General features: G+C 45.7%; 2 protein-coding genes across 2 annotated transcripts in view; one reads left to right on the forward strand and one right to left on the reverse strand.

Annotated features, from left to right (window-relative positions):
• alk (ALK receptor tyrosine kinase) overlaps positions 1–11,439 on the forward strand; it is a 197,895-nt gene that overhangs the window by 122,302 nt on the left and 64,154 nt on the right. The window contains exon 8 of the mRNA XM_084045875.1: positions 8,688–8,853. Coding sequence (XP_083902001.1) covers positions 8,688–8,853 — 166 coding nt within the window. The remainder of the gene's footprint in view (positions 1–8,687; positions 8,854–11,439) is intronic.
• Positions 5,345–5,977, reverse strand: LOC311036865 (methyltransferase-like 26; the record flags this gene model as incomplete). Its single annotated transcript, XM_084045876.1, has 1 exon — positions 5,345–5,977. One exon carries the CDS (start codon positions 5,975–5,977, stop codon positions 5,345–5,347), a length of 633 nt encoding a protein of 210 aa, XP_083902002.1.

Here is an 11,439-nt window from a genome sequence, read left to right on the forward strand (position 1 = left end):
AGGTTTGTTCCGCCCCGACAGACGAAAGCGTCGTAAGGTCACGGCGGCTGATTTGTGCGCGTTCACCACCGGTGCCTTTCATTAGGGCCGCGTTGCTCCCCTGGGAACACATCTTAATATATGAAAACAACAAAGTAGGGGCCAGATTGATAGAGCAGCATGGAGTATATATATTGTTTAGTCTGGGTTAGTGCTCGCCAAAGAGAACCTCATTATATCCGCTGTGTGCGCGTGCGTGCGTGCGTGTGTGTGTGTGTTTGTGTTACTATACTTGTGTGAGGACCAAAATGCCCCCACAAGTATAGTAGAATTTGAGAAATAGACAATTGTGAGGACCCATTTTCCTGGTCCACCATGAGAGAAATGGTTTGTTTTAAGGCTTACATTTAGTAAAAGATTCTGGATGGGATTTAGGGTAAGGATTAGGCATTTTGTAGAGGTGAGGTTTAGGGGGTTGGGGTTAGATTTGTTCCCCTATTTTATACTTGAAAAATAGCCGATCTGCAAGCTCTGTGTGTATGTGTGTGCGCGTGCACACTCGTGTGGCCTAGTCGCCTCTTTTGGGCTTGTTTTCATTGACTTGGTCGCTTGGTTTCTCTCGCAAAATCTGGCAACAGTGCGGCTGCTGCTACCTCCATTGGTTATTGATCACCATCCTGGAGTATAAGCATGTTGAATGCAGTACAGGATTTACGTTTGACCAGCCCTGGGCTTCCACAGAGGGGCCATTCTATTTCAGTGATGGATTTGTCCCTGTGCGCTCTTGAGGCTCTTAACTTGTTGGTTCTGGTGAAAACATTGACTTGAGGGATATTTACTCTATTTACTCTGGGCTTGGATGAGGGCCAAGGTGGAACTATTATATTCTCCCCTCAATAACTGCTTTTGACTGCTGTAGGAGAACTGGGGCTGAACTCAGTCAAAATCCTCAGTAAAGCACTGTTTGGAAGCGTCTCAGCTGGAGACCATGAATTTAAACTTCCAAAAAAGCAGTGTTTGTAACACTAACCCATGAAGAACGGAGGATGGTGTGTATAACAGACGTTATATTTCGCCGTTCGGTTGCTGCGTCAGATGCGGGGCGGCAGTTGCTCAGGAGGTAGAGCGGCCGCCTGGGAACCGGAAGGTTCCGAGTTCGATCCCGGGCTCCCCTTAATGCCGAAGTATCCTTGAGCATAGAAACTAATTGCTCCTGATGAGCAGGTTGGTGCCTTGCATGGTTTCCTCCGCCGTCGGTGTATGAATGTGTGTGTGAATGGGTGAATGTAATGCACATTGTAAAGTGCCTTGGATAAAGGCGCTATATAAATGCACCATTTACCATACCACACAGTATAAACGGCACACAACAACACAGCAATGCCGCCGCCGTTGTCCAGAAGGACTACGCACCACCACCCCGCAGTCCCGCATTGGGGGAGAAAGAAGAGGCACCCGTTGCTGCTTCATAATTCCATTGAATTATGACAGCGTCTCCCTCTTTCCTACCTGGATCTGACACTTTTGGCATGAAAGGACTTTTAAAGGGTCCATCCATGTGATTTGTATGGGATTGTAATCGCTTGGTTCATCGATAACATCAAACGGATAATTAAATAGCTAGCCTTAGATCATGAATTAACTCTCCACATTCATTGAGTAGCCTACTGGACAGCTGTCCTGCGAACATTTTTCCAAACCCGCCACTGCCATAACCGTCCTCTAACATCCTGCTGTGTTGAGAGACTTTTCTAATACAGAAACGCCTGAGATCACCTTGACTGGTCGCTTGAACTTGATACTTTTCTCATTTGAAAAAGAACTGCAGAACACTATTTGGATTGCGATGACATTATCGGGGGTTTAAACTTTTTCTGTTGTTGTTTTAGTGGTTGTTTTTTTTGCCCCCCTCCTCCCGATGCAGGGAGGGGGGGGTGGCCTACCATGACATTTCCAGGCCTGCCTCGCAAAGACGTTCTGGCTCCGCCACTGTGGGCCATGTGCATTTTCGGAACATGTTTTTTTAGTTAAGGATCATGGTCAGTCGATTGTGTTACTGCTTGAATCAATGCATGTAGTAAAGTAGTATACTTTATGTTCCTATTTAGCGGTATCATAATGTAAACATTTTAAAGCCAAATATACCATGAATCATTGTTTTTTATTTTGTTATCTCAATATTATCATAAAAATCGTAGTATTTTACCGATTATTTTAGGGCCCGTTTAGTATACCCTCTCGGCCCACCAGCGGAGTCCCGGCCCACTGGTTGGGTATCGCCTGCTCTACACGCTCCGTCGGGCCTGTACTCCCACTTAGACGCCGGCGCTGTGAGGATCGTGTGTTCTTTGATTTCTCCATCGCATTCAACACCACAACACCGGCTGCTCCGGCTGAGAGACGAGCCAGGAGAGAGATACAGGTCGGGAGGCCCCCTGGTGTCCTGGATTACTCACTACAAGTACATAACCGGTACATCACACAGACACTGTGTCTCAGAGACAAGTGGTGAGTAATGCTAAAGGACCCCCACAGGGGGGGACGGTCCTCTCCCTCCTTCATGTTCCCACTGCACTCCTCAGACTCTGAGTCATCACGCCGCATAGGTGGCGCCTCCTGCTGCTCAGCATTGGTAAGACGGTGTCAACAACAGCAAAGGTGTTACCAATGATACTAATGAAGGCTCTGTTCCATTCTGGTCAAACAAAGTCAGGGTGCTGATATTGTGCATGTTGGCTCACTGGAAACCTTCCAAATGGCCCCTTACAGGTGTGTAACTCTGAGAGTGTACAAATGGAACCAAATGGACCCGTAAGGGTCCATTTGGTTCCATTTGAACACTCTCAGAGTTTTGGGGGTAACTACACTAAATGGAACAGATCCTTCATTAGTATCATTGGTAACACCTGGGAAGGAAGTGATAATATGGCTGCTGTGAATAGAGCTTATATGCGCTCTATGCACAGCAGCCGTATTGGAAAGAAATTGGGCCTCTTCCTTACTTCCTTCACAGGTCTTTACCAACGATACTCATGAAGGCTCTGTTCCATTCTGGCCAAACGGAGTCAGGGTGCTGATATTGTGCGTGTTGGCTCACTGGAAACACTCTGCTACACCAGTGGGTCTCAAACTGGGGTCCAGCCAGGGACCCTCATCATTCCGTCAGGGGGTTCCAAATGGCCCCTTACAGGTGTGTAACTCCGAGAGTTATGGGGGTCCTTGAAATTAGAACGTTTGAGAACCACTGTGCTACGCTAAATGCGACAAAGCCTTCATTAGTATCATTGGTAACACATGTGAAGGAAGTAAGGAAGAGACCCAATTTCTTTCTATGCAATATGGCTGCTGTGCAGAGCCAACAAGCGCCCGGAGTTCCAGCAAGCCCCAAAAGTACCTCGGCGTATGCGAGGATAGGGCACCGTCCTTCTAACAACACCTAGAAGAAGTGGGGGCCAAAGTGTCATCAAGGGTCTTGGTTATGCGACGTCTCACTGGGGATACAGGATAGGTGGGCACTAGGGACACCTGGGCACCTCGATGTAAAATGGGCTATTGTAGAAAATGTAAAAAAAATGATAATGTAAAGTACTGTATACATGATGTGAACATGCACGGTACATCATTATCAGACTTAATGTTATCCTTGAACTTCTTGTTTATGCCCCAAAATGACTGGATATACAGGTGCTGTAGCAATCGTAGAAATATTGGACCTTAATTGTCGAATGTTTAAGCATGCTCTAATCATGTATACTTTACTTAAAAACATTGTCCAAATATTTTATTTTTTTACATTTTGGAAAGAAATGCTAATTTTACACAAAGGTGCCCAATCTTCCTTAAGTGCCCACCTATCCTGTTAACCTCACTGCTACGTCCCGGGGAGCCTCCGCCAAGATACTATTAAGCTCCACGCAAGCCACGCTCGTGCACACATAGACATCAAACAGGGTGCCTCCAACCCCTACTCTTTTACCCATCTGTAAAAAGTACACTCTACAGACCATGAATTCAGCATTTATGGTGAAAGAAATGCAAATGCCCCCTTTACATGCCATACCTGAAGGCAGAATTCAAGAGAATTGCCTTTTCCAAAGGCTGAAATAATTGCCCTCTGTGTAGAAATCCATGCCGTACGCCGTATCTCCAGTAAAGGCTTGATTATACTTTTGCGCACCTGTGGAACGGCTATTTTCGGACTAGAAATATATTTTTTAAATCCGGCCAAAAGTTCCCCTACACCCCTCTAACATTCTCTGCACGTCCCTGACGCAAGGCAAGCTTGTCTTCGCCTGGCGTAGAAGCCCACGTGCCAAAAACGGTTGATGCTGTCCATTAACGAACGCTCTCTCCGGATCATAACTGGTTGCCTGAAGCCCACCCCCTGTGTTCTCCCAGCCAGTCCGTGAGGGAATTGCCCCTGGCCGGCCTCCACAAGAGGCCGGTTCAAAACATCTATGAAGTGGGGCCTGGCACACAGCTCAGCATGCGATTGCGGGGAGCTTGAGCAGACTGCCAAACTCATAATTTACCACCGGTCCCCTGCGTAGAGTAGACCACCTTCGGAGATCAGCCTCTTTGATGTGGGACCGGAGGCGAGGGCATGGCCGCACGACACTAACCAGGACATCTAATGGTTATATACACGAGAAGATACAGAAGGCCTCGGACTACACTGCTGTTGTCGGGTGTATCTAGTAGAGGTGCAATAGTTCATTGAACTAATCAATTTAATGTCATCTATTTTTTTAATACAGTGTAGCCTATATGAGACTTTGACTTATTGATAATGCATTGTATTGTGTAAACAATGTAATGGTGAAAGAATGATTGGATGCTTGTAAGTGATAAAGTGCAAATTAGTGAGCACATTGTGTCTCTGTGGGGCTGTGTGGGTGTGCCAGGGGAGCTTTGTTCACTTTAATACCGTTTAACCCAACTGTGTGTCACTAACCGTGTAGGACTAAATACTGTATAACTGAAATTAAGTCACCTAAAAATAAATACAATATTAACAGAATATTAATGGAAGAAGTCACTTAAATATAATATAAATTTGTTTTTTGTACAATACCTAATAAAATAATTGAATAGAAGAAAACAGCTGTACAGAACATGTATGTACAGTACGAAGACCTAATGTATATGTTACAAAACATGTTTTACGCCCTATTCGAACTGCCCACACATAGTACTGCAACTATATTTATTGATATGATGTCATAGACGGTTAAGCGTGGTTTACCGCCCACATTCCAAAGGATACACGTTTACAAAAAGAGGTCATCGTGCATTATTGTAGATAATAGACTAATGATGGTGATGCGAACTGAAATATAGTATATGGCGTGGCGAACAGTGGCTCTCAATGTGAGGCCAAACTCTCCTTCCGGAACAGAAGACACTTGTTGTTCGCCGGCATGTCCACCACCGTCTCCAGGAACAGGCCGCTCTCCTGTGCCATCGCGCTGAGCAGTGACACGTCCCTCAGGCCCCACTCCGGGTTCTGCTGCCTCAGGCTGCGATCAAAGTCGACGTTGCTTCGCGGGCTGATCCGCCCGCTCACAGCGTACGGTCCGTACGTCAACAGGATCCCTCCTGGCTTCAGGACGGTCCACGCTCCTTTGAACAAGCCTTCCGCACAGGCCACGGGGGCGACGTGCATCATGTTTATGTTGAGGACCAGGTCCAGACTCTCCGGTTGGACCCCTCCTCCTCCCCACTCGGCGCAGGGCAGGGAGACGTCGAGGTGGATGCCGGGCTTAACGTTGTCCATTCGGTAGCGGGCCCTGTACGCTTCGATGCTGCTCAGATACTGGGGGTCGCATTCGGACGGCTGCCAGGTTACGTTCCTCAAAGCCTGAGCGAAGTGCGCGACGTGCTGACCGGAGCCCGACGCGATCTCCAGAGCCTGCAGCGGTCTCTCAGCGTCCACACATTCGCGGAGGACCGCCAGGATAGGGTCCTTGTTTCTCTCCGCAGCGGCGGCGTTCAACATCTTTCCGCAGTACGGGTATTATTAGTTCACGGTAACCCCCCCGATAAAAGACTACCTGGCCGGCTGCATGAGAGAAAGGTGCTATGAAGAAAGAGTGGGATATACCTGTAGTACACTCGATCATCAGTCACCTATGACGTCAGTCGTCTACGATATAATATGACGTATGAGTCCAAATTCGGGCACGTTTTCACCGTAGCTGTGTTGATTTTGACAACTCATTTTGAATCAAATTCAATTTAGTTTTAGTTGACTAAATATCATGTGATTTTAGTCCACTAAATGTACAGTTGATTTAGGAGACTTATTGGAAGGCCGTGATGGCGTCGTAAATGCCTGATTTATGCTTAGCTGCATGCCGAAAACAGCAGATCTGTTGTGAGCCTGTAGATCTGCTGTTTTGCGTTGTGAGCTTAGATCGCGGTGTCGGAGTGCGACACCGCGCGCAACCAAGCATAAAATCACTTGTCTTAGTTCTACTGGATCACTTCTCCACTAGTTCTTTCCTAACAGTTTAGTGTAGTTTTTTTCATCATAGCGTTTTCATTTAGTTTTCTTCAGTGAAAAAAGGTAGTCGAAGAACATTTTACATTTAACACTGGATCATAGCCCCATTGATGGACTCTCATAGATGGCTAGCCTCTTAAAAGAGAGCCATGCCATAAAAATAATCACTTTTAATACAGTAATCGAATTAAAAAATATATCAAATATAGAAGATGTATTACCACACAGCTGCGATGTGATGTGTTGTGAGCTCATAGATAAGCTGTTTATGATATTTTTATGTGTGACACCACTGTACAATGAAGTATAAAATTGCGTGTTAAAACACTGGTTAGAACACAAGCACAATATCGATGAGTGCATTCTGCGGATGTGCGTGTGTGTGTGTGTGTGTGTGTGTGTGTGTGTGTGTGTGTGTGTGTGTGTGTGTGTGTGTGTGTGTGTGTGTGTGTGTGTGTGTGTGTGTGTGTGTGTGTGTGTGTGTGCGTGCGTTTGTGTGTTCACTCTTGCATCATACCAGACAGAGTGAAAAAACGAAAATAACTGGAAAGTTTGAGCCGTGCACAAAGTCATTACATTTCTATTTGTCTCATTCATTTCACTCCACTTCAAACCCCCCGGCGCTCCACTTTCACACACATTTACAGCTCTGAACTAAATCATTACACTTTGCCAGGGGCCGATCTCTGGAATACAATTTACAATCTACAATTTAAGCTTTATCCAGAGCGACTTAACATTAAGCAAAGTAAACACATACATCAAATGCAGTGTAGTGCCTCAGTAATCTAGGATCATAGGTAAACCAAGTTACAAACGTGTCTTTTGTCGGAACACCTTGATTTCCCCCCTAAATGCGGTGGGGATAAAAAAGTCATCACGACAGGATAACAGGTGACAAACATTTTCTCCTAATTTCCCGGGTAATCCTGCATGGCGTCTGCGCTAATTGGAGTTATTTTGCGCCACAATTAACATGGGATTAGTCTTGTCAGATGGACGTGGAAGGATTTAAACGCTGAGGTGCTAAATCCAGATTTAAGTCCTGTGTACACACGGCAGAGAGACAGACCCCCCTCTATCTCTCACTTGCTCTCGCTGCGATTTGAAAAAGTTGAGCGCTCTGCAACTGCTTATTATTCTCTTCAGAACAGGGTTGATTAGAGCGAGTTCAGTTTAAAGTCAAAGTCATTACCGACCACCACGGAGCAGCTCTCATGATGGCTTTCTCTGAATTACTGTCATGAAGCCCACTCCAGGGCGTGGACCGCGTTCAGTGTGACTCTAATGCTGTTTGTGACTGTAATGTACTGTAGCATACTTACTGCGTAATTAGACAGCACCTGGACAGAGAATGACTGGTGGAGAGGGTGTGAAGGGGGCGACATGACATGACACAAACCCCAAAACGCCTCACTAAAACTTAACCCACAAACACATGCATGGTGTGATGTTGCCTCCGCCTTCCTATATGAACCCGTTGTAACTTCAAACTCCATGTTAACCATGATAGATTCGTTAAAACACCCGTCCTTGGTTCTGGTGACTGATATTGGCCTTCTGATGCGTGAGGGGCCGTGTTTTTTTTTTTTTTTTTTCAATTACTTTTTTCATTAACTTTTTATAGTTTTTTGGGAAAATAAAAAAATACATAAAATGAAATAAGGAAACACTGCCTCTGCCGGAAAATGCACTCGCTGTCCCTCTCTGTGCCCGTACCCTTCAACAACAATGATGACTAGCCCTGTAATTCACTGCTAATTACATGAAGGTAGTGCTGATCAAGCACCCGATTTTGCTGTTTAAGGCTTGTTAATAGGTTTGTCTGGGCGCCAACCACTTCCCAGTGAACCTAGAACTAAGAAAGCTGAAAGTAGGACTGTGCATCAATTCTCAGATCGCTGCGCTGGCTTCCGAGTGTCACAGAACTGATTTTTTTTCCTTTTTTTTAATATTCTGTTATCATCTTTAAATCAGTTTAGTTATCATGCCATGCATACAGTAGCTGGAACAAACTTCAAGTGGGATCTGGGAGCTTGAGTCTACTATGACTCATTTAAAATTCAGGCTAAAAACTACCTTCTCGCTCTGCCTTTATTGAAAATGTTTTCACATACTTTGTAGAACATCAAGTTTTACAGGGAAAATGCAGGAAAAGAGAAGTGTTCAGAGGTCAGAGGTCATGTCTGTGTCTCTTCCTCAGCCACAAACTGGTTCTTCCGCACGTGCGGGGCGGTGGGTCCGGAGGGTCCGACGCCGTCCCAGTGCATCAGCTCCTACCGCAGCACCAACGTCAACGTGACGGTGGGCACCCGAGGACCCCTCAAAGGCATCCAGGTGTGGAGGGTTCCAGAGACCGCCATCTACAGGTAATAATAATAATAATAATAACCTTATTTATACAGCACTTTTTATAAAGCACTTAAACCCCAGCATCTGTGGGGAACAAAAAAAAAATGCCAATTTGTTTTTTGTCCCATTCCTAAGCCAAAAATGTTATGACCGGCAGCGGTTCCGGTAGAGACACAAAGAGTCTCCTTTGTGTCTCCTACCGGAACCGTTGCCTACCATCAACTTATTGGCTTAGGAATGCAACAAAAAACAAAAAAATAAGTCTCCATAGGGTGACTAATCGATAGAAAAAAACATATGTTTTGGTGAACTATCCCTTTAAGCAAACAAAATCATTCCATAGGCATGTAACCATTTCTATTCAGTGCTATTCCTATCATACAAAATTGGAGGAAAGTCGCGGTGTACAGGAGAAAAGAGAGAGGCCGAATGCAGACCCCTGGGAACCCGGTCAACAAAAAGATATAGGGTTTAATCGGTTACATTACTTAAATTAACGTTCCAGATATCACCGTGTGATGTCCTCCATATCCTCTCTGTCGGTGGAAACCTCATGTCCGTTTGTTACGTACTTTTGATGCTTTTGAGTGATGCTGTAATATGTAGTAGGGCGATCATTTAGGAAAGAAACACACAAAGTTAAAACTATGGAGATAGGAGTTTTCTGCCCGACAGCAACGATTGTCTATTCTCTCTCTCTCTCGCCCACATAACGCCCTGCGGGCCTCTGTACTGTATGCACACCATCATCCCCCTCCTCCTCCCCCTCCTCCTCCTCCTCCTCCTCCAAACAAAGAATTATATCGAATCAGGCCTTTAGGCCGAACGGTGTAATGGTAGCTAAATAATGTGACTCATGCTGCCCTCGCCGCAATATCCCCAAATCAAACCACCGCCACAATGTCCATGCCGGAGCGGCTGTTTGAGGTCACCAAATGGCCAAAGGCGGGGGCGGCCCGGGGCAATCAGGCGGGGGTGTGCAAGTACAGCCCGAAGATCAATGCTTTAAAAATCCAATTTCTGTGTGAGGTCAAGGCGAGGAGTTCATGAAAGATGTTGTCGTAAAAATATATATATTTGTATCGTCTGTGTATGGCGGAAACCTTGCATTTCGACTTTTCGTACGTTAATGCTCTACTTTGTCATACTACAGTGGCACATAAAAGTAGCAAACATAGCAGCTGTACAACCGCTCAATGTGTCGTGATGCAGCGAGTTTTTGGACAGCGACGTTATGTATCTGTGAACACTGCTGCTCGCCTCTCCCCCACCTAAGACACAGACACAAACACAAACAAAACACACTCGGCCGGAGAGACGGATACGTGCGTTGCAAGTCCAAAAAGTCATTAGGCAAACAGCTGAGGTAGCTAACCGGAATGGGCTTTGTGTTGTGTTGTGTCTCTTGCCACCACGGAGCTCACCACCAAGAGAAGAGATATCGATGCTCTCTCCGAAAAACAATCAAGCCACAAAAAGTGTGTGTGTGTGTTTGTGTGCCTGCGTGCTCGTGTGTGGATGCCTGCGTGTCCTTGTGCAGCTAGTTTTGTGTTAATCAACTTGGGCCGATCCATTTTAAAGCGTGTTCAAATGAATTTGGATTGCTCAAGGCCATTATAATGTGAGTTGCAGTATGCACAGTTGCTGTCTGAAATAGCAGGATAGGAATACTGATGCAAGGGCGTTCACGTGACTTAGTGCGATTTGCATACAGTCCCTCTTCATCTGCCAGTAACCCTCCAGTACACCGTGAGCATATTGGCCTTATTCTTGACCCTTCTCCCAGGGCGACGCCATTGAGTTTTTTCTCTGTGTGCTGCTTAATTCAATATCTGGACACTTCCGCACTAGTAGGCTGCAGGTGTAATGCAGGTAATCAGCAGTGTTGCCAGATTTTGCCAGGTCTATGAAAACAAGCCTAAAAGAAGCGACTAGGCTAAGTTGTAGCACTTTACATCGGCTATTTGAAAATAGCAGATCTACAAGCTCACAATTGTCGCATCGCAAAATATTTTTAAGAACACAAATCTTGGACAATTACATATTCATCTGGGGTCCTTGACATGAAAAAATTGGGGAACCCGCTGGTTTAAACAACACAGCCCAAATAAGCAACTACACTTTAGAAACAACCCCCCTACCCGCAACTGCCAATATTTACAAGTGACCTTACAGAAAACGTCGCTTATAATAAGCAGACATTGCGACACTGGTAAACAGGAAACCCCTTGATATGGGGCCCCCTACGTTAGAGCGGAACCGGTGGCCGTGGCCAGGAATGAGGTGAATACTGTTCAGTGCAGAGAGAGATGCTGTGTTCACACTGGCAGCCACAAAAAAATATCAAAGCTACATAGCGTATCTGTCACAGTAGTGACAACACACAAATGTGTGTATGGGGGGGAATTAATAGGCTCTATGCACAGCAGCCACATTATCACTTCCTTCCCAGGTGTTACCAATGATACTAATGAAGGCTCTGTTCCATTTAGTCTAGCACAGTGGTTTCCACGACCCCCATAACTCTTGAGAGTGTACAAATGGAACCAAATGGACCCTTACGGGTCCAAATGGACCCTTACGGGTCCATTTGGTTCCATTTG

The sequence above is a fragment of the Gymnoscopelus microlampas genome (genome assembly GCF_963454915.1).
Source record: "Gymnoscopelus microlampas genome assembly, chromosome: 20".
NCBI lineage: Eukaryota > Metazoa > Chordata > Actinopteri > Myctophiformes > Myctophidae > Gymnoscopelus > Gymnoscopelus microlampas.